This window comes from Oncorhynchus kisutch, linkage group LG6 (assembly GCF_002021735.2).
Source record: "Oncorhynchus kisutch isolate 150728-3 linkage group LG6, Okis_V2, whole genome shotgun sequence".
Taxonomy (NCBI): Eukaryota; Metazoa; Chordata; class Actinopteri; order Salmoniformes; family Salmonidae; genus Oncorhynchus; species Oncorhynchus kisutch.
In genome coordinates this window covers 45529652-45555350 of record NC_034179.2, presented here as the reverse complement: position 1 = coordinate 45555350, position 25699 = coordinate 45529652, and the positions used below count along the sequence as shown (strand labels likewise).

Sequence of the window (25699 nt, the reverse complement as noted above, 5' to 3'; positions counted from 1 at the left end):
TAGCCGCATGTGCGCACTCCCTCACAAATTTTGGGGAGAAAATGTCCTATTTTATTCAGCTATGTTCAATTGTATTCTTCATACTATAATGCCACGGAATTCTAAGCAAATCTTGTCTGCTAAATGAGTGTAGCGCACATCCATATGGCATAGCCTACCACAGCCCTAGACGGGTACTTGCATATGTGCCGGTGTCTTATGAGAAGGGAGATACTGTGTGTTTGCACATGCTGCCTATTTGTGCATTTGTTCCACCTCACGTACTTAAAATTATACCACGTCGCCAATGTCCCCTACCCTTGATTGCAGGAGGTAGGCATGCCCGCTGACTACGTGAATAAGCTGGCTCGGATGTTCCAGGACATCAAGGTGTCCGAGGACCTCAACCAGAACTTCAAAGAGTGTCACAAACACAACAAGCTGGCCCTATCAGGTAAACCAGGTAGCTGTATGTAACTAATATAAGATCTATAATTATTATGCCATTTAGCAAATGCTTTTTATCCAAACCGACTTATAACATTGAGTGCTTACATCAGGGTTCCCCAATTGGCGCGCCCCGTGTACCAATTTTGGCCCGCGGGTGGTTTAATTGCCCCCCCCCCCCCAAGTTTTCTGATGATCCCTTGCATACGTTTTCGTATTGCCAATCTGCACACATGTTGCGTACCATGCACGCAATTTGAGGTCAAAGTAAGATGGTACGAAAACTACCCTTTTAAAATACTCAAATAGGTTTCTATTTGGCACATTGTGTTTGACTCAACCGTCTGAATTTGGAGCTGAACCAATCAGACGACTTAGGAGAGGAGACAATCCTTAGCTCCCCACTCCGGCCCTCGTACTATTTTCCTCCATCTAGCTGCATGGCAGGAGCTTATTTATTACGGAAACCTTTTACCATAATGAACAGAAGCAAACTGAGTAAAATAAGGGTTTCTCTTGGTCAAATTCAGGTAGGTTCCCCCCCCATTCCATTTGCTACCATTTTTAGAAGATTTTTGCAACCGAATCAGCGTAATTATTTCACCCCACCACTCCCCTTCGTCCGCTGATACCACTGATGTTAGGGGAAAAAGGTAGGGAAAATGAACTGTTTGCCAAATACATTTTCTAAAATTGTACAGTGCCTCCAGAAAGTATTCACACCCCTTGACTTTTCCACATTTTGTTGTTGCAGCCTGAATTTAAAATGGATTCAATTTAGTGTTTTTGTCACTGTCCTACACCCACTACCCCCATAATGTCAAAATGGAATTAGGTTTTTAGAAACTTTTACAAATGTAATGAAAAAGTGGGCATGTCATGTCAGTAAGTATTAAACCTCTTTTGTTATGGCAAGCCCACAGATTCAACCACAAAGACAAGGGAGATTTTCCAATACCTCGCAAAGAAGGGCACCATTTGGTAGATGGGTAAAAAATCTGACATTGAATATTCCTTTGAGCATGGAGAAGTTACTAATTACACTTTGGATGGTGTATCAATACATCCAGTCACTAGAATGATACAGGCGTCCTTCCTAACTCCGTTGCCAGATACGAAGGAAAGTGCTCAGGGATTTCCCCATGAGGCAAATGGGGAGTTAAAAAAATAAAAAATATAAAAAATTCAACCAGTTAGTGTTAAATGGCTGTGGTGGTGAAAAAACTGACACTGGATCGACATTGTAGTTACTCCACAATACTAACCTAATTGATAGAGCTTGTACAGAATAAAAAAATAAAATTAAAAGTATCCTTTTTGCAACAAGGATTAAAGTAATACTGCAAAAATGTGAATACAAACTGCTGTGTTTGGGGCAAATACAACACATTACGGAGTACCACTCCATATTTTCAAGCATAGTGGTGGCTGCATAATGTTATGGGTAGGATTGTAATTGTTAAGGATGGGAGTTTTTCAGGGTCAGCACTAAACGGAATGGAGCTAAGTACAGGCAAAATCCTAGAGGAAAGCCTGGTTCAGTTCTTGTTCCACGTGACACTGGGAGATTAATTCACGTTTCAGCAGGGCAATCATCTAAAACGCAAGAAGACGGTGAATGTTCCTGAGTGGCCGAGTTAGTTTTGACTTAAATCTATGGCTACAATCAATTTGATAGAGCTTGAAGAATTTTGAAAATAACAATGGGCAAATGTTGCACAATCCAGATGTGGAAAGCTCTTGCCCAGAAAGACTCACAGCTGTATTCGCTGCCTAAGGTTATTTCTAACAGGGTCTTCAAAGTGGCACTGCATCGCAGTGCTTGAGACATCACTACAGCCCCGGGTTCGATCCCAGGCTGTTTTCACTGGGAGACCCATGAAGCGGCGCACAATTGGTCCAGCGTCATCAGTGGGTTTGCTATTTTCAGGTCTCTCCAGAGATGTTCAATCGGGTTCAAGTCCGGGCTCTGGAAGGGCCACTCGAGGACATTCAAAGACTTGTCCTGAAGCTACTCCTGTGTTGTGTTGGCTGTGTGCTTAGGGTCGTTGTCCTGTAGGAAAGTGAACCGTCGCCCCAGACTGAACCTGCTCCAGAGCACTCAGGACTTCATCAAGGATCACTTTGGGCTTTGCTCTGTTCATCTTTCCCTCGATCCTGACTAGTCTCCCAGTCCCTGCCACTGAAAAACATCCCCACAGCATTATGCTGCCACAGCCATGCTTCACCATAGGGATGGTTTCAGGTTACCTGCCAAGCGTCACGTCTGCATTCAGGCCAAAGAGTTCAGTCTTGGTTTCATCAGACCAGAAGATCTTGTTTCTCTTGGTCTGAGTCTATAAGTGCCTTTTGGCAAACTCCAAGTGGGCTGTTGTGCTTTTTACTGAAGAATGCCTTCCATCTGGCCACTCGACCATAAAGGCCTGATTTGGTGGAGTGCTGCATCGATGGTCGTCCTTATGGTATGTTCTCCCATCTCCACAGAGGAGCTCTGTCAGTGACCATCAGGTTCTTGGTCACCTCCCTGACCAAGGCCCTTCTCTCCCGATTGCTCAGTTTGGCCGTGGCGGCCAGCTCTTGAAAGATTCTTGGTGGTTCCAAACTTCTTCCATTTAAGAATGATGGAGGCCGCTGTTCTTGGGGACCTTCAATGCTGCACACTTTTTTGCTGCACAGATCTGTGCCTCGACATAATCCTGTCTCGGAGCTCGATGGCCAATTCCTTTGACATCATGGCTTGGTTTTTGTCTGACATTCACTGTCAACTGTGGGGAACTTTTGATAGACAAGTGTGCTTTTTTCCAAATAATTTCCAATCAATTGAATTTACCACATGTGGACTCCAATCAAGTTGGAGAAACATCTCAAGGATCAATGGGAACAGGAGCTCAATTGAGTCATAACAAAGGGTCTGAATACTTATGTAAAAGTATTTCAGATCATTTTTTATACATTTGCAAAATATTCTTTAAACCTGTTTTCCCTTGGTCATTATGGAGTATTGTGTGTAGATTAAGGAAAAACAATTGAATCCTTTTTGGAATTGGGATGTGACATAACAAAATGTGGGGTCTGAATACTTTCTGAAAGCACTGTAGCTGAATGTCAACAGTAGTCTGCTAATGATGTGACAGTCGGTTCACCATTGACGAGGCATATTGAATATGTTGTGTGAATTCTTACACAGGGACACTGAAAGTCAATATTAAATAAATCATAGTTTCTCAGCATGTTGGAGAGGTTCCAACTCAATACACCGTAGTGCACATGTCAATCAAGAGCTCTGCCTGGGCAGTGCAGTTGTATTGTATACGGCAATACACAGACAAGTAGTTATATTTGCGTAATTCATTCATTATTACTGTTTTCTTCATCCATGTGACAGACCAATACTGTTTCATAACATGTGACAGACCACTATCTCACGAGGCTTCTTCTCTCTAAGCTGAGACCTTGAAACTGAGATCTTTCGTTTGTTCTCAAAACAAGGTCTGTGCGTACTGCCAAATTGCAGCTACTGATAGTGAGGATTTGTACAGTCAGCCACTTGCATGAAAACAAAAAAACAAATTATAGAACAGCACATGAATAGAACACAGAAATGTGTTATAAGAAAAGCGCAAACAAACTGTTCCATTACATTCCATCCTCTTCTCGTGTGTGATAACCATTACATTTTAATGTAAGCATTTAGATTTGAGCTTCTATATCAAAATATTTTACACTCTAAAGTAAGGGGAAAAAAAGACATTTCAAACCCTTCATTCTGGGTTCTACAATCCAGTTAGTATGGTAATACTATAATCATAGGAAAGGTTCCATTAATAAAGTAGGAGTGAGTATCAAAAATGTGCATGCGTGCACAGCGGATCTGTAGATTGAGGTGAATAAATCTCTCAATGTTAACCATTGTTTAAATTTTTCTTACCACATTCGGGTTGCATTTACCTTTTTTTGTTTATCATAATTATGCTACGATCTTCAAAAGATTGGTGCTTGCTCATCAGCGCAGTGTTCCACATAAGGTAAACAGGTTAAAGGTTTAGATGACCTTACCCTCAACTTGTTAAGAGAACCTTCAATCATTACTCATCGTCCCTATCTACAGTGGGAAATGGGGGCTCATCCAGAGTTGCCATCGGTTTCACCATCCTCTGGAGGAACAGAAAACATGATAGCTGTTAATCTCATCAGCCAGAGGCACAGACCCCCTTACAGCAAGTTAATACAATTTCACAGGGAAGCGAGAGAACACTTGTTATAACAGTTTCACACCAACCTTGATAAGAATGAGATTGGGGCGAGGTTAGCCCAAGCTACAATCCTGTCTCTTGTTTTTTTTTGTTAGGGCACAGCTCTGTCTCTAGGGGCCTTGCCTTTTTCTAAATCCATAATTATTGATATATTATGAAAAACACATTTATAACGACAGTGCTTCATGTAGGTTCGATCACTTTTTCATTTAAGATCCTCACTTTTCTCATCACTTGTAATGACTGATTAGGCTAAAAATGCATTGAGATAAATTACTATACATTTTGCAGTGTGCAGACCTCCACAATCAACCTGACAATTTTGGACAAGTCTAAATCAATTACGGGCATGGTTGACCACCCCTCTTCATGGATCTCATTCCTTTTAATGGCACATGTTCAAAGTGGATGCCCCTTGATAATGTCTCTCACCTGATAAACGCCACTGTCCTTTACAGTCATGGTCTTTGTCCATTTTCCGACTAGTACACCAGCAGCATAAGTGTAGTTTGGACTGGATCTCTCTCCATGCTCACTCCACATGGACCCATGTCGCACTCCTGAGAGAAAAAGCATGAGAAGAAGGCAGTTGATAGCTTCGGCTGCTGTGTACAGGTTGCTGGCTTGGACTCAGCCGGTTAAAGGGGATGTTGAGGTTCACACTGTTCTCAGCCTAATTATCTTCCATGCATCTAGATCCCATCTGTGGTCACCTTCACCATAACCTTGAGAGAGGACAAACCAGAACAACCGTTTAGTTTAGAATGACAACACACAGTTGAACCCCCCCCCCAACATTTTTTGTTGTCTTATACTTCCCTATCATCTTGGTGATCTCACTGCGGCATTACAGGTCAGGGAGTCAGAGGGCTAAGCCTTATGGAGAAATGGAGAGATTTGTTATTGAAGTAGGACAAAAATGAAGAAAGAAAAATCAACCGCAATACACATCCCTCGACGTGGGGAAAACTTCAATGCATTTGAAGTAAATGTCATCCATTACCAACATCTCTTTTTCTCTTTTACAGGCAAGCATGTGAAGAAAAATCAATTTGCATATTTACCGAAGGGCCCCAGGGGACTGGTAATTCCCCCTTTTGGACACTTGACTCGCATCGTGATTCATGCATCCAAAAAGAACTGCTGCCTGTTAAATTAAAGTACCAAATCAGATTATTTTTGATTTATCTCTTGATGAATCCCATAAGATAATGGTAAAATAGACTAGTCAGCTCTCTGTCCTTCTCGTGGTCCGACTCGGATAGGACTATTGATGAACTTCTAAATTATTTGTTTTTACATAGCCCATAAAAAAATGTCTCCTGTTTTCCTCGTGAAGGTGATCAGGCCTCACCAGGAAGACTGAGGTCAGAACAGAGGTCAGTCAGCCCTATTAAGTGAGTTTGTTTTCCTGTACCTCAACCATTATTTTTAGACATTTCAAACATTTTGTCTTATCAGGTTTACCTTGGGTTTTTCAGAACATTTATTTGAATCAATAGAAATTACATGTGTGCAACCAAAACTCTGACAATAGAAATGTTCAATTGTGGACAACATCCTTTCCAACCCATGAAAAACCAAATAAAAAGACCCCACACTTCTAAATCAGAGTATTAACCACTAACAAATATTCATTAATAGGTGGGTTCTGTGTGGGTGCTGGCATGTACAGTGGGGCAAAAAAGTATTGTCAGCCACCAATTGTGCAAGTTCTCCCACTTAAAAAGATGAGAGGCCTGTAATTTTCATCATAGGTACACTTCAACTATGACAGACAAAATGTGAAGGAAAAAAAATCCAGAAATTCACATTGTAGGATTTTTAATGAATTTGCAAATTATGGTGGAAAATAAGTATTTGGTCAATAACAAAAGTTTCTCAATACTTTTATATACCCTTTTTGGCAATGACAGAGGTCAAATGTTTTCTGTAAGTCTTGGGGTTGAGATCTGGAGACTGGCTAGGCCACTCCAGGACCTTGAAATGCTTCTTACGAAGCCACTCCTTCGTTGCCCGGGCGGTGTGTTTGGGATCATTGTCATGCTGAAAGACCCAGCCACGTTTCATCTTCAATGCCCTTGCTGATGGAAGGAGGCTTTCACTCAATCTCACGATACATGGCCCCATTCATTCTTTCCTTTACACGGATCAGTCGTCCTGGTCCCTTTGCAGAAAAACAGCCCCAAAGCATGATGTTTCCACCCCCATGCTTCACAGTAGGTATGGTGTTCTTTGGATGCAACTCAGCATTCTTTGTCCTCCAAACACGATGAGTTGAGTTTTACCAAAATGTTAAATTTTGGTTTCATCTGACCATATGACATTCTCCCAATCTTCTGGATCATCCAAATGCTCTCTAGCAAACTTCAGACGGGCCTGGACATGTACTGGCTTAAGCAGGGGGACACGTCTGGCACTGCAGGATTTGAGTCCCTGGCGGCGTAGTGGGTTACTGATGGTAGGCTTTGTTACTTTGGTCCCAGCTCTCTGCAGGTCATTCACTAGGTCCCCCCGTGTGGTTCTGGGATTTTTGCTCACCGTTCTTGTGATCATTTTGACCCCACGGGGTGAGATCTTGCGTGGAGCCCCAGATCGAGGGAGATTATCAGTGGTCTTGTATGTCTTCCATTTCCTAATAATTGCTCCCACAGTTGATTTCTTCAAACCAAGCTGCTTACCTATTGCAGATTCAGTCTTCCCAGCCTGTTGCAGGTCTACAATTTTGTTTCTGGTGTCCTTTGACAGCTCTTTGGTCTTGCCCATAGTGGAGTTTGGAGTGTGACTGTTTGAGGTTGTGGACAGGTGTCTTTTATACTGATAACAAGTTCAAACAGGTGGAATTAATACAGGTAAAGAGTGGAGGACAGAGACGCATCTTAAAGAAGTTGTTACAGGTCTGTGAGAGCCAGAAACCTTGCTTGTTTGTAGGTGACCAAATAAATTCATTAAAAATCCTACAATGTGTTTTTCTGGATTTTGTTTCTCATTTTGTCTGTCATAGTTGAAGTGTACCTATGATGAAAATTACAGGCCTCTCTCATCTTTTTAAGTGGGTGAACTTGCACAATTGGTGGCAGACTGACTACTTTTTGTTGCCCCATTCGGTGGCAAAAATTGTAGGGTAAATGCCTTGCTTAATTTGGGAGGTCGCTTAACCTCTCTGGTACAAGTGGGACGGTAGCGTCCCACCTCGACAACAGCCAGTGAAGTTGCAGGGCGTCAAATTCAAAACAACAGAAATCCCATAATTAAAATTCCTCAAACATACAAGTATTATACACCATTTTAAAAGATAAACGTCTTGTAAATCCAACCACAGTGTCCGATTTCAAAAAGGCTTTACTGTGAAAGCACACCATGGGATTATGTCAGCGCCAAGTCACAATAAACCATATAGCCATTTTCCAGCCAAGTAGAGTGCTCACAAAAGTCATAGTGATTTTAAATTAATCACTAACCTTTGATCTTCATCAGATGGCAATCATAGGCTTTCATGTTACACAATACATGTGTGTTTTGTTCGATAAAGTTAATATTTATATCCAAAAATCTGTTTACATTGGCGCGTTATGTTCAGAAATGCACGGTCTCAAACAAACATCCGGTGAAAGTGCTGAGCCACATCAAATAACAGAAATACTCATAAACATTTGATAAAAGATACAAGTGTAAACATATGAATAAAGAAACTTCTCCTTAATGCAACTGCTGTGTCAGATTTCAAAAAGGCTTTACGGCGAAAGCACACTTTGTGATTGTTAGGTCGACGCCTAGCCACAAACCCATACAGCCATTTTCCAAAACAAAAGTCAGAAATAGCATTAAAATGAATCACTTACCTTTGATCTTCATCTGGTGCCACTCCCAGGTCTCCATCTTAGACGATACATTTTTGTTTTGTTTGATAATATTCCTCTTTATGACCAAAAACCCCCTTTTTTTTTCGCGTTTTGTCCAGTAATCCAAATGCATGGGCACTAAGTCCAGATGAAAAGTTTTTTAAAAGTACAATAAAAGTTAGTAGAAACATGCCAAACGATGTTTAAAATCAATCCTCTGGTTGTTTGTCATAAATATCAATACTATTTCAACCGGACCAAAAGCTTCGTCAATAGGAAAGGAGAAACAAGAAAGGCACGTTCCCGATCAGGTGCATGGCTGATGTCTGGACATTTCCACTGGCCACTGATTGAAAGTGCTGTATCTCCCTCATTTTTCAGCGTAAAAGCCTGAAACAATGCCTAAAGACTGGCCACATGTAGAAGAAGCCATAGAGATTGTGAACTGGGTCCTAAGTCTTTGAATGGTGGATTAGGCTTTCAATGGAAAAACAGCCTTTCAAAATAATAGTACTTCCTGGTTGGATTTTCGCCTTCCATATCAGTTCTGTTATACTCAGACATTTTTTAAACAGTTTTGGGAACTTTAGAATAAAAATAAAAAAATCTATTACTAATTATATGCATATCCTAGTTTATGGGCTTGAGTAGCAGGCAGTTTAATTTGGGCACGCTTTTCATCCGGAGGTGAAAATACTGCCCCCTGCCCAAGAGGTTAACAGCTGTTCCGGGTTCGAGTTAGGCACCTGCCTCAGGAAGCCTTTCAAAGGGAGAGCTACAGAATCATTGATAAACATGAAGAAGAAAAAAACTTGTAGCGCACATTCCATTGGTCTTGGAAGAAAGAAAATAAACATACTTTTCACTATGCTCCATTTTAATCAGTCCTAAAAATTCTTAATCGAGTTTACTGCATCTTGGGCAGGAAGTCTCAAACCCATGCGTGTACAGAATTATACTTTAGACACATCTGATGATATGGTGTCCTGTATGGATGAATTGGGCACCTTCTAAAGTAAACAACTCTCGTAATTGTGCTCTTTTTGACATACAATTCTGTACGAACTGTCCCAAATTTCCCCACTGCGTGTGTCTCACAGCCTGTTCGAGTTCAGTGTGTACTGGCGGCTATCTATTGTTCCACAGGAAGGTTATCTCTAATCCAAACAACAGATGACTTAAACACGAGAGCAGTGGACCAGGCCTTGGAAGAGTGAGCAGCCTCTAATCTAACATCAGTCCCAATGCTCAATTCTTCTCTTACTCTTTCAAATTACTAAAATATTGCATTATTGGATTGCTATTATTGGATTGCTATCTGAAAGCCAATTACCATTCACTTGTTACTTTCACTAATCTCCATAATCTGTTTCCTTCAATAAAATCCTTCTCTTTAAAGCTGAAAAAACAAATTTTCAATCACTGCTCCTAATACACACGGATCAATCTTCTGCTTTTCCCTCTACTGCAAGGTTTAAAGCAAAACAAATGACTTTCTCCATATTGGAAGGCAATTTTCTTTTTAGTATACCTTTTTACAGAAGTTACTCTGGTAATAAATATCTCTGGATATTCACTTTCTGCTCCAATATTTATTAAATGTCTATTTTAAGATTCATACGCAAAGCTTTGGAGGGATCATTATGTATTAACTGGATTGGCACTGTTTTAGTCCCGAGTCGTGCTCCGTCCATAATAAGTCTGGCATCTGAGATAACAGGGAAACATGCCGTCTCCATTTTGCGTACACTAATTAGTTTAGACCGTCATTTGGGATGTCTAAACTCCATCGGGAGCACAATAAATTGTAGCCTTAAGTTTAGTTAACAGAAAATCATGTTCAAAGGACCACTGAACAGAATACTTTTTACTCCACTTAGTATGTCTACGTTTGGGGGTGCAGGTTGTAGGAGTTTCTATTCATGCTTCTCATGATCATAATAACCCATTATACTCAATATTATGTTACTTTATCTCTAGTAACCTATTATGCGTTTGTGCTACATCCTCTTATTATCCAAATATCAATCTTCCAGCTTATCCCATATCTCAGAATCACACAAATTTCACATTCAAAAGTACCTGCCCCCTTACACTCTAACTGGTTGTGCTACTTTTAGGTGCAATGACTCCAACCAAACATTTCCTGTAGTTGTTGAACACTCATGTTGCTGTGTAGGAATTTGGCCCCCTCTTCCATGCAGAACTGTTGTAACTCGGCAACATTTTTCATTTTTCAAGCATTAACTGCTCGTTTCAAGTCCTGCCACATCTCAATTGAGATTAGGTTTGGACTTTGACAAGGCCATGCTTTTTATCAATTTTCATGTAGACTTGATTGTGTATTTTGGATCATTCTTGCTGCATGCTTCACTTCAGCTATAGCTCACAGACCGATGGCCTGACATTGTCCTTTAGAATTCTCTGATACAGAGCAAAATTCATGTCCTCCAGAAAGTTATACTTTTGACTTATCTGTCTATAGAACATTCTTCCAAGAATCTTGATGATCATCCAGGTGCTTTTTGGCTAATTTGAGTCTACTTTTTGGATGACATGGGTCCCATTATGCCTGGCGAAGACCAAACACTGCATTCCACAGTAAGAACCTCATACCAACGGTCAAGGATGATGATGGTTTTGGGATGCTTTGCTACCTCAGGACCTGGACGACTTGCCTTAATAGAAGGAACCATGAATTCTGCTCTGTATCAGAATTCTACAGAAGAATGTCAGACCATCCATCTACTGAGGTGGGAAGGTCTTGTATTTCTGGTTCAGGCAGGAATCAAACCTGTGTACCTGTACATTTTGGGGGTATAATGTGTGATGTATGAGGCTGGATGAGACCTAGTGAAAAGCAATTAAACTACTATTGATACAGTCCTTAATGTTTTGGGAATTTTGCTTGGAGTTTGCACTATTCCACTGGCTCTACTACCAGTACCCCAAAAAAAGCACAGCTCAAGTACTTGAAAGTGTGTATATTATATAATTAAATAGAACACTGGAATGGACATGGGCTTTTCATCAACGTATCGAAAAATGACATATCTTGATCAGGGAATCTTTCGTTCTAGAAACTGATCAAATGTGGCAAATATATTGTATAAAACAATGAATTAGTAGTTATACTAGTGTGTGTGTGTGTGAAATGTAATCCCCTTCGCCCTCTTGTGCAGCGGACTCTGTCAACATCAAGATCCTGAATGCGGGGGCGTGGTCGCGGAGCTCCGAGAAGGTGTTTGTGTCACTGCCCACCGAGCTGGAGGACCTGATCCCCGAGGTAGAGGACTTTTACAAGAAGAACCACAGTGGCAGGAAACTGCACTGGCATCACCTCATGTCCAATGGCATTGTGAGTATAAAGCACCACCCCCCACACACACACACAAACACAGGAGTGCCTAGGGGGTGGGTCAGCCTCTTGCACCTTCACCCCTCCAGCCTCCTCTCTGTCCAGACCATAGAGATTAGAGGTCGACCATTTAATCGGAATGGCAGATTTTTTTTAAAATTAGGGCTGATTTTCAAGTTTTCATAACAATCGGTAACTGGCATTTTTGGACACCGATTATGGCCGATTACATTGCACTCCACGAGGAGACTGCGTGGCAGGCTGACTACCTTTTACGTGAGTGCAGCCAGGAGCCAAGGTAAGTTGCTAGCTAGCATTAAACTTATCTTATAAAAAACAATCAATCTTAACATAATCACTAGTTAACTACACATGGTTGATATTACTAGTTTATCTAGCTTGTCCTGCATTGCATATATTCGATGCGGTGCCTGTTAATTTATCATCGAATCACAGCCTACTTCGCCAAACGGGTGATGATTTAACAAGCGCATTCGCAAATAAAGCACTGTCGTTGCACCAATGTGTACCTAACCATAAACATCAATGCCTTTCTTAAAATCAATACACAAGTATATATTTTTAAACCTGCATATTTAATATTGCCTGCTAACATGAATTTCTTTTAACGAGGGAAATTGTGTCACTTCTCTTGCGTTCTGTGCAAGCAGAGTCAGGAAATATGCAGCAGTTTGGGTTGCCTGGCTCGTTGCGAGCTTTGTGAAGACCATTTCTTCCTAACAAAGACTATAATGGATTTGCCAGAATTGTACATAATTATGACATAACATTGATGCTTGTGCAATATTTAGACTTAGGGATGCCACCCGCTAGATAAAATACTGAACGGTTCTGTATTTCACTGAAAGAATAAACGTTTTGTTTTCAAAATGCTAGTTTCCAATTTTGACCATATTAATTACGGCTTGTATTTCTGTGTGTTATTATATTACAATTAAGTCTATGATTTGATAGAGCAGTCTGACTGACTGAGCGGTGGTAGGCAGCAGCAGGCTCGTAAGCATTCATTCAAACAGCACTTTCCTGCGTTTGCCAGCAGCTCTTCGCTGTGCTTCAAGCATTGTGCTGTTTATGACTTCAAGCCAATCAACTCCCGAGATTAGGCTGGCAATACTGTAGTGCTTATAAGAACATCCAATAATCAAAGGTATATGAAATACAAATGGTATAGAGAGAAATAGTCCTATAATAACTACAACCTAAAACTTCTTACCTGGGAATATTGAAGACTAATGTTAAAAGGAACTTAAACGTTAGCTTTTTTACATGGCAAATATTGCACTTTTACTTTCTTCTCCAACACTTTGGTTTTGCATTATATAAACCAAATTGAACATGTTTCATTATTTATTAGAGACTAAATTGATTTTATTGATGTATTATATTAAGCTAAAATAAGTGTTCATTCAGTATTGTTGTAATTGTCATATATATTAAAAAAACATCGCCCGATTAATCAGTATCAACTTTTTTTTGGTCCTCCAATAATCGGTATCGGCGTTGAAAAATCCTAGTTGGTCGACCTCTAATAGAGATCCTATGTAATTCTATCCAGATCACATTTAAGAATGAGGTGGGCCAGTACGACCTGGAGGTGACCACATTCCAACTGGCTGTGCTGTTTGCCTGGAACCAGAGGCCTCGGGAGAGGATCAGCTTTGAAAACCTTAAGCTGGCCACGGAGCTGCCTGATGCCGAGCTCCGACGCACCCTCTGGGTAATGCACGGTGTCAAAGGGTAGATGGATGTCAAAGGGTTATCTATCGTAAGGACTAGGGTTGCAAGATTGCTGTAACATTTTCAAAATGACCATGTTTTCCCGAAATCCAAGTAGGATGGTTTCTGGATTGGTGGCATATCCTTGCTCTATTCCGGGTGTTTTCCATCCGGGATTTCAGGAAAACCATTTTTTTAATTGATTTGATATGCTACAAACACTGAAACCTCCCTGCAGTTTCCATGTGACCAAAACCATTAGTACTTTCTAAAATGTTTTTTGATTGACGTCTAGCTGTGATGGTTTGACCTTATCGGTTCCGCTTTAAATGACGTTCAGCTTATGAAGTCTTCATAAGCACTATATGTGTTACAAAGCTATAACTGTATGGCATGCTTCATAAATGTGGCATAACTTACATAATCACCCATGTGACATAACCCAATATGTCAAATATGATATAAATGTGCTTTATAAAGAGGGGGCATATTGTGCTGATGGATGGCATATGCTCTAAAGTGCAGAGGTCTGGTGGACCAACACATCGAACTTGGGTCTTCATTATTGGTTAGGTTTAAAATACAAATTATGGAAATGTGGAGGGTTTAGCCATAATTTTGACTGTCACAACACAGTCAAAAAATGACATACTTTACCCAGGTCACTCGCACTAAGGCCAACTTTGAATGGTTGATATCCCAGGCTTATATGTGCTGTGTGCAATAGCCTGGGGATGACATTACACCAAGAAACACTTACCGTGATGAAAGCCCACAACCTAAAGAACTTGAACGTGGCTTTCTTCTGGAACTAAGTTAGATGTTCCTCAGTACACACAACCTAAACGAGCCATACCGTGACGAAAGCCCACAACCTAAAGAACTTGAACATGACTTTCTTCTGGAACGAAGTTAGATGTTCCTCAGTGCACACAACCTAAATGAGCCATACCGTGCGGTATTGGGCCCAGCCATGTCTTTGACACATTCACCCGCTCCCTTGCTGAAAGATCAGCCGCAAAATGTTGCTACAATTCATATCAGGTTGTCATCAAGCCCCGTCTCCAGCATGGGAACAGAAGAGGAATACCTGGTGCAGTAGTTAGTCTCAGGTCAGATTACTCAAACATTTTGGTTCTGACACAAACGCAAGCTTTGCAGGTCTATTAACCCATTTAAATACTTACAGTAACCTGTGGATCATGAAAACCTTCATAACTCAGCATAACATTTTATGTAGTATCCTGCAATACTTTGTTTGAAGTGAGGTACCTTTGGTCATTCATAACACATACATAAAGGCTTAGTGATAATTTGAGTTTACATCCCTAACAGCTAAAACATTAAAGACATATGTAAGCCATACTTTTCCTATTTGTACATAAAAAAAAAAAGCTACAAATACATTAAGTTTCGAAAAGTCCAGCAATGCAATCACATTCAACATTACACAGGGCTGTGAATAGTGTAGCTTGTCCCTGAGCTGGCAGACAGTAATTATTGCGCCTCTGCCTGCTGGAGATACTGCATGTTGGTTCCAACCTTAAACATAACTACAAACAAAGTTAGCAGGTCTGTTAGGAAATGCCTTTGTCACACCATCTGGATAAGACTGTGCTGCAACACAAACTTTAAATGCGGAGGGGAAACTCCATCCGATTTTGTATTTTTATATTCCACTTTCACTTAAAAATCTAATGCGACGGAGATGTGGCTGGATCTAAGAGGATTTTTAATTCGCCGAGCCTGCTATTTATTTAAAATAATGACCGTTAGATTGCATACTGTACAGTAGCTAACTCAACTACTACAAATGACAATAAATAAAGGTTATGATTTTCACTGTCCAGTGGCACCACAAGTGGGCACTGATCATCGCATGATCAGCATCTCGTCAACAACACTAAAAAAGTTATTCTGGGTCACGGAATTTCTAAGAATTTCGAAAATAAATGTCCCCCACGTAATAGTAAAGTGTCAACCTGTATTTATTCATGATATATGAAAAATAATTGTCTAAAAATGACCAATGATTCATATTTGTTCATCTTTAAGTGACATTTGCATTAAATTTGGGTTTTAAAACATGTTCCAAGGTCACACAAATACCCCCAGTGCGAATCACTGTATATGGAGTACATATGTTTACTGACCGGCTTGATTCGGTCTTATGTTGCAAAATTTGAAATGGTGTTTCATACATTGGATAAAAGTAGAGACTATATAAAATTGTATTTTATATAGTGCAGTTGAGGAACAATGGGAAAGTCATTTTGCTTTGAAAGTTGATTAACTTGTAAACCTCACTTTTTTGAGAAAATGGCCCTTGAATGTTTTGATGCCTACTGGAGAGCTCTTCTTTGTCTACAACCATTCAACATCGTTCACACCCTCTTAATCTTTAGCCCTGCCCATCTCTTTAAGAATTCACATGTGAGGCTATGTACTAAATAATCTAATATTTCAACACTAAAGGCTGGCTTATACTGGCTTTGAATATAGTTTGGAGTGCCATAGTGTGCTCTGGGCGTTGTCAGACTGTCCGTTCGTAAATTCAGAGTGCTTCGCTCTGAGCGTTCAGAGTGCACACTGGACGCTCTGGCCGAGGAGTAGAGTTGATCCGAGCGTTCTGACCTAACAGCAGTCAAACACCCAAGCTAACTGGCTAACATTGGCTAGCTACCAGACAAATGAGAGAACCAGTCTGACCATTTTACTCACCCTAGCAGAGCTGGTTAGGCTGTATGTTATCCAAAGCGATGGTAACTGCAACTGTGCTGCTGGCAAAAAAAATGTAATGTTGCTTTTGTTTTTTTTTGCGAACGTTTACTGACACCGGCCATATTCAGCGGGTTTTGAGAGTTCGTAATTATTCTACACTCTGGCACACTAAGACTAGAGTTCTCTGAAATCGGGGTAGATGGCCAGAGCGAATTTACCAGCTACGTCTATCACAGTGACATAAGTGTTCTATTGAAATAGTTCATTGCAAAGTGGAGTCTTGTTTAGACCTAGCTAGCTAAACAATGAAGCATAATCCCAACTCATAGCTTTACTACCCTGCTTGAATCTGCAGGTAGCGAACATTGGGCGATAACTAGCAATGCAAATAGCTCTGAGATACAAATAATATTACAACACAGATCACACACGTGATGTTAGCCAGCCAGCCAGCCAGCTAATGTTAGCTAGTTAGCTAACAGTACACTTTAACTTGACTTTCTGACAAAATTAGAAATGTTTAATATCTAAAAAATTTGCTAGCTAGACTCTCTTACCCTTATACATGGATGAACACTTCTCCCTCTCTGTCACAGATGCCATGGTTGCCCTTAGTTTGAAGATGTAATCTGGAGACTTCTGTGTGTTCTGTTTTCAACTCTGGCTGCATATTTGCAATCAAATGCCAGAATTTTCTCCAGCTCTCATACACTCTAATTCCACTGATTTCAATACTCGGTCCTCCAGAAACTCCCAAGTGGCGCAGCAGTCTAAGGCACTGCATCCCAGTGCTTGAGGTGTCACTACAGACACCCTGGTTCGAATCCAGGCTGTATCACAACCGGACGTGATTGGGAGTCTCATAGGACTGCACACAATTGGCCCAGCTTCGTCCGGGTTTGGCCGGTGTAGGCCGTCATTGTAAATAAGACTGACCAAGTTAAATAAAAGTAAAGAGCAACACTTATGCAGTTCTACTACGTTATATCTTTCAAAAAAGCAGCGTTAGAAAGGATTACCTACACATACTGACCTGCTCATATTATAGACCGAAGCGTGCTACATGGCAGACCAATCCAAACTCATCTCGACATGTCCAGCCCACTCATTATCTCAGCCAATTATGGTTAGCGGGAAGGTTGCCGGTTTGCTCTATAACCCATTCATTCATACACCACCGTGATATACACACAGTGGAGGAATACATTCAAATACGTTTGTTTCATCACAAAACCGGAAAGCAACATCTGTCCGGTGAAGAGCAAGAACTATTCTGTGTGCTGCTGTAAAAGTATTGTATGTAATACTGAGTACGGTCTGTAGAATGTGTATATGGTGTAATTTCACGGGGCTCTGAATAATACAGCGCGTTGCTGGCCTTTTACCCCACACATTCCATTGGCTGCCACAATGCGAATCCCTGTATTTGGAATACATAATCATCACGTGGCTTACTGCACTACAGAAAACCTGCTAACCAAACAGGGAAGGGCATGCTCACTGAATTAAGGGCAACTACACCCCAAACAAAAACCAAAGTAGGCAAAAAATTACTAACTACTATGTTTTTTTGCAGTGCATGACTGCACTTCAGAGTGTTTTGGTCCAATATTGACTTTGCACCAAAGCGGTTAGGCCATCCTATACTGAACAAAAATATAAACGCAACATGTAATGGGTTGGTTTCATGAGCTGAAATAAAAGATTCCAGGAATGTTCCCTATGCACAAAAAGCTTACTAATCTAAAATGTTGTGCACAAATTTGTTTACATCCCTGTTATTGAGCATTAGTCCTTTGTCAAGATAATCCATCCACCTGACAGTTGTAGCATATTAAGAAGCTGATTAAACCGCATGATCATTACACAGGTGCACCTTGTGCTGGGTACAATAAAAGGCCACTCTAAAATGTGTGGTTTTGTCACACAACACAATGTCACAGATGTCTTGAGGGAGTGTGCAATTGGCATGCTGACTGCAGGAATGTCCACCAGAGCTGTTGCCAGAGAATTGCATGTTTATTTCTCTACCATAAGCCACCTCCCACGTTTTCAAGAATTTGGCAGTATGTCTAACTGGCCTCACAACCGCAGACCACGTGTAACTACAACAGCCCAGGACCTCCACATCCGGCTTCTTCACCTGCGGGATGGTCTGAGACCAGCCACCCGGACAGCTGACGAAATTGTGGTTTTGCACAAACTAAGAATTTCTGCACAAACTGTAACAAACCGTCTCAGGGAAGCTCATCTGCGTACTCGTCGTCCTCACCAGGGTCTTGACCTGACTGCAGTTCGGCGTTGTAACCGACTTAAGTTGGCAAATTCCCACCTTGGATGGCCACTGGCAAGCTGGAGAAATGTGTTTTTCACGGATTCATTCTGGTTTCAACTGTACCGGGCAGACTGCGTGTATGGCGATGTGGGCGAGCGGTTTGCTGATGTGAACGGAGTGCCCCATGGTGGCAGTAAGGTTATGGTATGGGAAGGCATAAGCTATGGACATCAAACACCATTGCATTTTATCAATGGCAATTTGAATGCACAAAGATAGTGACGAGATCCTGAGGCCCATTGTCGTGCCATTCATCCGCTGCCATTACCGCATGATAATGCACGGCCGAACACTTAAACAACACAATGTAACTCCAAGTCAATCACACTTCTGTGAAATCAAACTGTCCACTTAGGAAGCAACACTGATTGAAAATACATTTCACATGCTGTTGTGCAAATGGAATAGACAACAGGTGGAAAGTATAGGCAATTAGCAAGACACCCCCAATAAAGGAGTGGTTCTGCAGGTGGTGACCACAGACCACATCTCAGTTCCTATGCTTCCTGGGTGATGTTTTGATCACTTTTGAATGCTGGCGGTGCTTTCACTCTAGTGGTAGCATGAGACGGAGTCTAAAACACACATAAGTGGCTCAGGTAGTGCAGCTCATCCAGGATGGCACATCAATGCGAGGTGTGGCAAGAAGGTTTGCTGTGTCTGTCAGTGTAGTGTCCAGAGCATGGAGGCGCTACCAGGAGACAGGCCAGTACACCAGGAGACGTGGAGGAGGCGTAGGAGGGCAACAACCCAGCAGCAGGACTGCTACCTCCTCCTTTTGTGCAAGGAGGAGCACTGCCAGAGCCCTGCAAAATGACCTCCAGCAGGCCACAAATGTGCATGTGTCTGCTCAAACGGTCAGAAACAGACTCCATGAGGGTGGTATGAGGGCCCGACGCCCACAAGTGGGGGTTGTGCTTACAGCCCAACACCGTGCAGGACGTTTGGCATTTGCCAGAGAACACCAAGATTGGCAAATTCGCCACTGGCGCCCTGTGCTTTTCACAGATGAAAGCAGGTTCACACTGAGCACGTGACAGAGTCTGGAGACGCCGTGGAGAACGTTCTGCTGCCTGAAGCATCCTCCAGCATGACCGGTTTGGCGGTGGGTCAGTCATGGTGTGGGGTGGCATTTGTTTGGGGGGCCGCACAGCCCTCCACCACAGTCTGTGGTGACTTTAAATCCAAACCTCCATGGGTTGATAAATTTGATTTCCATTGATAATTTCTGTGTGATTTTGTTGTCCGCACATTCAACTATGTAAAGTAAAAAGTATTTAATAAGAATATTTCATTCATTCAGATCTAGGATGTGTTATTTTAGTGTTCCCTTTATTTTTTTGAGCAGTGTATTATAGGCCTACCATAAATGCATCCCGTAACATTTTCACATGGAAATAGCTGTTCTATCATTCAGTCTACAGTTGCAGCCAATGTGTAGTGTTTAATGTAGGCCTACATTCCGTGAGACTTTTGGGGGGAAAAATAAAACATGGAGGGCTTGACATAAACAGGTTAATCTTCTTGTCCTTCAGACAAGGAGGTGACTGACAATGTTGTGGTGTTTGATGCAAGAAACCACTTTACAAAATAAAATGCAATATTATTCATACCATTTATTACAGAGAATCAGACAAATTATGCTACCCTCTGCCTATTGGCTACTTAGCTTAATGAAGTTTGTCTCAAAATACAACACTGCCCCTTTAAGACACAAAAAATTATCTTTACCTGATTTGCTTTTCTAGAAAATGTACATATTTTGTGCTCTTGTAGGAAGCAATCACTTACCTATTGCTGACTACTAAGTATCTATAATTGGGCTAGTAGCTCAATAACTAGCAAAGGACATGAACAAAATGTGCACACGTGGCTACATGGAGCTCTTGCGCTTATCTCAAAACAAGCGCATCTACTCACAACCGCTCATGTTGTAAACACAGTCCAGTTAAAAGTAAATGGCACATATCCATATATGGCAATGGTCTATTTGGATATGGGTCTACTGCAGCTCTGATTGTTTAGGCTGCACTGGTCTGTATAGAGTACGGACTGAGTAGTGCGTGTCAATGCAATAGAATCCTACTCTGATGGGTTCTGGCTACAACAAAATCTCTTACATAGTTCTTTGTTTCGGTATGTTGCATTGAAAGTGGCTAATATTGTGTTGATTCGATCACAATTGCTATAGTAAATGGAAATGAAAGATAGTGTTAGCAGGGAAAACAAACTGATATACCTCAGATTTTTTTTTAACATGACTTGAAAAACAAAAGCCTTTGCAACATTAATAACAAATACAATTATTTGTTTTTAAATTGGTCACATGCGCCGAATACAACAGGTGTAGACCTTACAGTGAAATGCTTACTTATAAGCCCCTAACCAACAATGCAATTAAGAGTAATGCCTAAAAATAAATAAAAGTAACAAATAATAATGTGTGAATACATTTCTACGGATGGGTGGTCCTGGGAATCGATCCCACTATCCTGGCATTGCAATGCTCTACCAAGATACATGGCAGGGTTATAAATGCTTTGTGAAGCCTCAATTTGATATGATTTTATAAGGCCTTTAATCGGTTCTTATTCCACCCTTTTATAAAGCACAGGTTTGTCATATTTGACAGTGGGTTGTCACATTTGAAATCGGTAGTTATGCCACATTTATGAATCCTTTTTAAAGCATAGATGAAGCCTTTAAAATGTGCACTTCATTTTAAGCGGGATCCTGTTAACTCTCAATCTCTCTGCTCCTCACAGCTACAAAACAAATATCCACTCATTTAAGTTTACTCTAGTCTCTCCTTCTCTCCTTCCTTCCATCACTCTCCTTTTTTCTCCCTTTTTCTTCTCCCTCTCTCTCTCCTTTTCCTTCAGTCCCTGGTAGCGTTCCCCAAGCTAAAGCGGCAGGTGTTGTCCTACGACCCAGTGGTGGGTTCGCCCAAAGACTTTGCAGAGGGCACCCTCTTCTATGTCAATCAGGAGTTTTCACTAATGTAAGTGTTCCCTAATGTGTGACCAGATGGGGTTTGCAACCGGGCTCTCCACCGCCACAGAGTTGGCTCTCTGGTCTAGCTTTACTTACATTGCCTTCAGGAAGTATTCATACCCGTTGACTTATTGTACATTTTGTTGTTACATCCTGAATTCAAAATGGATTAAATATACCCCATAATTGCTAAATTAAAAATATTTTTTAGAAATGTCAGTACATTAACTGCAAATTAAATACAGATCTCATTTACATAAGTATTCACACCCCTGAGTCAATTGTTAGAATCATCTTTGGCAGCGACTACAGCTGTGAGTCTTTTTGGGTAAGTCTAAGAGCTTTGCACACCTTTATTGTACAATATTTGCACATTTGTTTTTCTAAATGCTTCAAGCTCTGTCAATTTGGTTGTTGATCATTGCTAGACAGCCATTTTCAATACTTGCCATAGACTTTCCAGACGATTTTAAGTTAGAACTGTAACTAGGAAACTCAGGAGCATTCAATATTGTCTTGGTAAGCAACTCCAGTGTAGATTTGGCCTTGTGGTTTAGGTTATTGTCCTGCTGAAGGGTGAATTTGTCTGAGTGTCTTTTGGAAAGCCGACAACCAGGTTTTCTTCTAGGATTTTGCCTGTGCTTAGCTCTATTCCGTTTCTTTTAATCCTAAAAAACTCCTTAGTCCTTGCCGATGACAAATCAAAATCAAATCAAATCAAATTTATTTATATAGCCCTTCGTACATCAGCTGATATCTCAAAGTGCTGTACAGAAACCCAGCCTAAAACCCCAAACAGCAAGCAATGCAGGTGTAGAAGCACGGTGGCTAGGAAAAACTCCCTAGAAAGGCCAATACCTAGGAAGAAACCTAGAGAGGAACCAGGCTATGTGGGGTGGCCAGTCCTCTTCTGGCTGTGCCGGGTGGAGATTATAACAGAACATGGCCAAGATGTTCAATGTTCATAAATGACCAGCATGGTCGAATAATAATAAGGCAGAACAGTTGAAACTAGAGCAGCAGCACAGTCAGGTGGAAGTTGAAACTGGAGCAGCAGCATGGCCAGGTAGACTGGGGACAGCAAGGAGTCATCATGTCAGGTAGTCCTGGGGCATGGTCCTAGGGCTCAGGTCCTCCGAGAGAGAGAAAGAAAGAGAGAAGGAGAGAATTAGAGAACGCACACTTAGATTCACACAGGACACCGAATAGGACAGGAGAAGTACTCCAGATATAACAAACTGACCCCAGCCCCCCGACACATAAACTACTGCAGCATAAATACTGGAGGCTGAGACAGGAGGGGTCAGGAGACACTGTGGCCCCATCCGAGGACACCCCCGGACAGGGCCAAACAGGAAGGATAAGCCTTCCATAACATGATGCAGCCACCACCATGCTTGAAAATATGAATATTCTTTACAGTTTTACTTCAGTGACTTATTGGAAACAGGATGCATGTTTCGGAATATTTGTTTTCTATAGACTTCCTTTTCACTCTTGATTTATGTTAGTCTTGTGCACTAACTACAATGTTGATCCATCCTCAGTTTTATATCACACATTAGTCACCATTAGCCTCATCACATTTTATTGGTCACATATTTAGCATATGTTATTGCGGGTGTAGGGGAACGCTTGTTTTCCTAGCTCCAACAGTGCAGTAGTATCTAACAAATTATAAGGCCTTTTTAAGTGTTTCTTATGCCACCCTTTATAAAGCACAGGTGTGTGTGTGTCATGGTGAAATCACTGAGCGGTTTCCTTCCTCTCTGGCAGCTGAGTTAGTAAGGATGCCTGTATCATTCTAGTGACTAGGTGTTTTGATACACCATCCAAAGTGTGATTTAATAACTTCACCATGCTCAAAGGGATATTCAATGTCTGCTTTTTTATTTTTACCCATCTACGAATAGGTGACATTTGCGAGGCATTGGATAAACCTCCCTGATCTTTGTGGTTGAATCTGTTTGAAATTCACTGCTCAACTGAGGGACTTAACAGATAATTGTATGTGTGTGGTACAGAGATGAAGTAGACATTGAAAAATCAAACAGTGGGTCCATGCAACTTATTATGTGACCTGTTAAGTACATTTTTACTCCTGAAGTTTAGGCTTGCCATAACAATATGAATACTAATTGATTCAACACCATTTTTCTAAGTACATAATTCCACTTTGACATTATTGGGTTTTATCTGTAGGCCAGTGACACACAATCTAATTAGAATCATTTAGAAATTCCGTTACTCAACCATGTGGAAAAGTCAAGGGGTGTGAATACTTCCTGAATGCGCTGTATCTTACAGGTTGAATTTCTAGACTTGGAGGTTGTCCTGTATCATCTAACTCAGCAAAAAAAGAATGTCCCTTTTAATTCGTAAAAATCCAAATAACTTCACAGATCTTCATTGTAAAGGGTTTAAACACTGTTTCCCATGCTTGTTCAATGAAGCATAAACAATTAATGAACATGCACCTGTAAAACGGTCGTTAAGACGCTTACAGATGGCAGGCAACTAAGGTCACAGTTATGAAAACTTAGGACACTAAAGAGGCCTTTCTACTGACTTGGAAAAACACCAAAAGAAAGATGCCCAAGGTCCCTGCTCATCTGCGTGAACGTGCCTTAGGCATGCTGCAAGGAGGCATGAGGACTGCAGATGTGACCAGGGCAATAAATTGCGATGTCCGTACTGTGAGACGGCTAAGACAGCGCTACAGGATGGACAGCTGATCGTCCTCGCAGTGGCAGACCCACCTGTAACAACACCTGCACAGGATCGGTACATCCGAACATCACACCTGCGGGACAGGTACAGGATGGCAACAACAACTGCCCGAGTTACAACAGGAACACACAATCCCTCCATCAGTGCTCAGACTGTCCGCAATAGGTTGAGAAAGGCTGGACTGGGGGCTTGTAGGCCTGTTGTAAGGCAGGTCCTCACCAGACATCACCGGCAACAACGTCGCCTATGGGCACGAACCCACCATCGCTGGACCAGACAGGACTGGCAAAAAGTGCTCTTCACTGGCGAGTCACAGTTTTGTCTCACATGGGGTGATGGTCGGATTCGCGTTTATCGTCGAAGGAATGAGCGTTACACCGAGGCCTGTACTCTGGAGTGGGATCGATTTGGAGGTGGAGAGTCATGGTCTGAGGCGGTGTGTCACAGCACCATTGTACTGAGCTTGTTGTCATTGCAGGCAATCTCAACGCTGTGCGTTACAGGGAAGACATCCTCCTCCCTCATGTGGTACCCTTCCTGCAGGCTCATCCTGACATGACCCTCCAGCATGACAATGCCACCAGCCATACTGCTCGTTCTGTACATGATTTCCTGCAAGGCAGGAATGTCAGTGTTCTGCCATGGCCAGTGAAGAGCCCGGATCTCAACGTCTGGGACCTCCACGTCTGGGACCTGTAGGACCTGTAGGATCGGTGGGTGAGGGCTAGGGCCATCCCCCCCCCCCCCCCCCAGATGTGTCCGGGAACTTGCAGGTGCCTTTCAAGAGTGGGGTAACATCTCACAGCAAGAACTGGCAAATCTGGTGCAGTCCATGAGGAGGAGATGCACTGCAGTACTTAATGCAGCTGGTGGCCACACCAGATACTGACTGTTACTTTTCATTCCCCCCCCCCTTTATTCAGGGACACATTATTCCATTTCTGTTAGTCACATGTCTGTGGAACTTGTTCAGTTTGTCTCAGTTGAACCTTCTTATGTTCATACAAATATTTTTAAAAAGTTTGCTGAAAATAAACAGTTGACAGTGAGAGGACGTTTCTTTTTTTGCCGAGTTTAGTATGTGGCACAAAAAAGACCCACTAGTACCACCTCTAAATGTTGTGTGTGTGTGTCCAGAAAAAACTCCAAGGTCCAAAAAAGGGGGAAGATGAACCTAATTGGCCGGCTTCAGCTCACCACAGAGCGAATGAGGGAGGAGGAGAACGAGGGAATCGTCCAGCTCAGGATATTGAGAACACAGGTACTGTATAAGGGCTTCCCCATTTAAAGGTCATTGCAAATA

At 41.7% G+C, this 25699-nt stretch overlaps 1 protein-coding gene across 8 annotated transcripts in view; it reads left to right on the top strand.

Annotated features, from left to right (window-relative positions):
• Positions 1-25699, top strand: part of LOC109892906 (cullin-5) — a 42930-nt gene that overhangs the window by 15221 nt on the left and 2010 nt on the right. For 3 of the 8 annotated variants that reach the window (XM_020485775.2, XM_020485773.2, XM_031826805.1), the window contains 5 exons: positions 310-433; positions 11704-11879; positions 13456-13617; positions 21555-21673; positions 25534-25657. In XM_020485775.2, the coding sequence (XP_020341364.1) occupies positions 310-433; positions 11704-11879; positions 13456-13617; positions 21555-21673; positions 25534-25657 (705 nt within the window). Of the gene's footprint in view, positions 1-309; positions 443-11703; positions 11880-13455; positions 13666-21554; positions 21674-25533; positions 25658-25699 lie in introns of those variants that run through there. The other 5 variants (XM_020485774.2, XM_020485772.2, XM_031826804.1 and 2 more) reach the window with 3 other exon arrangements.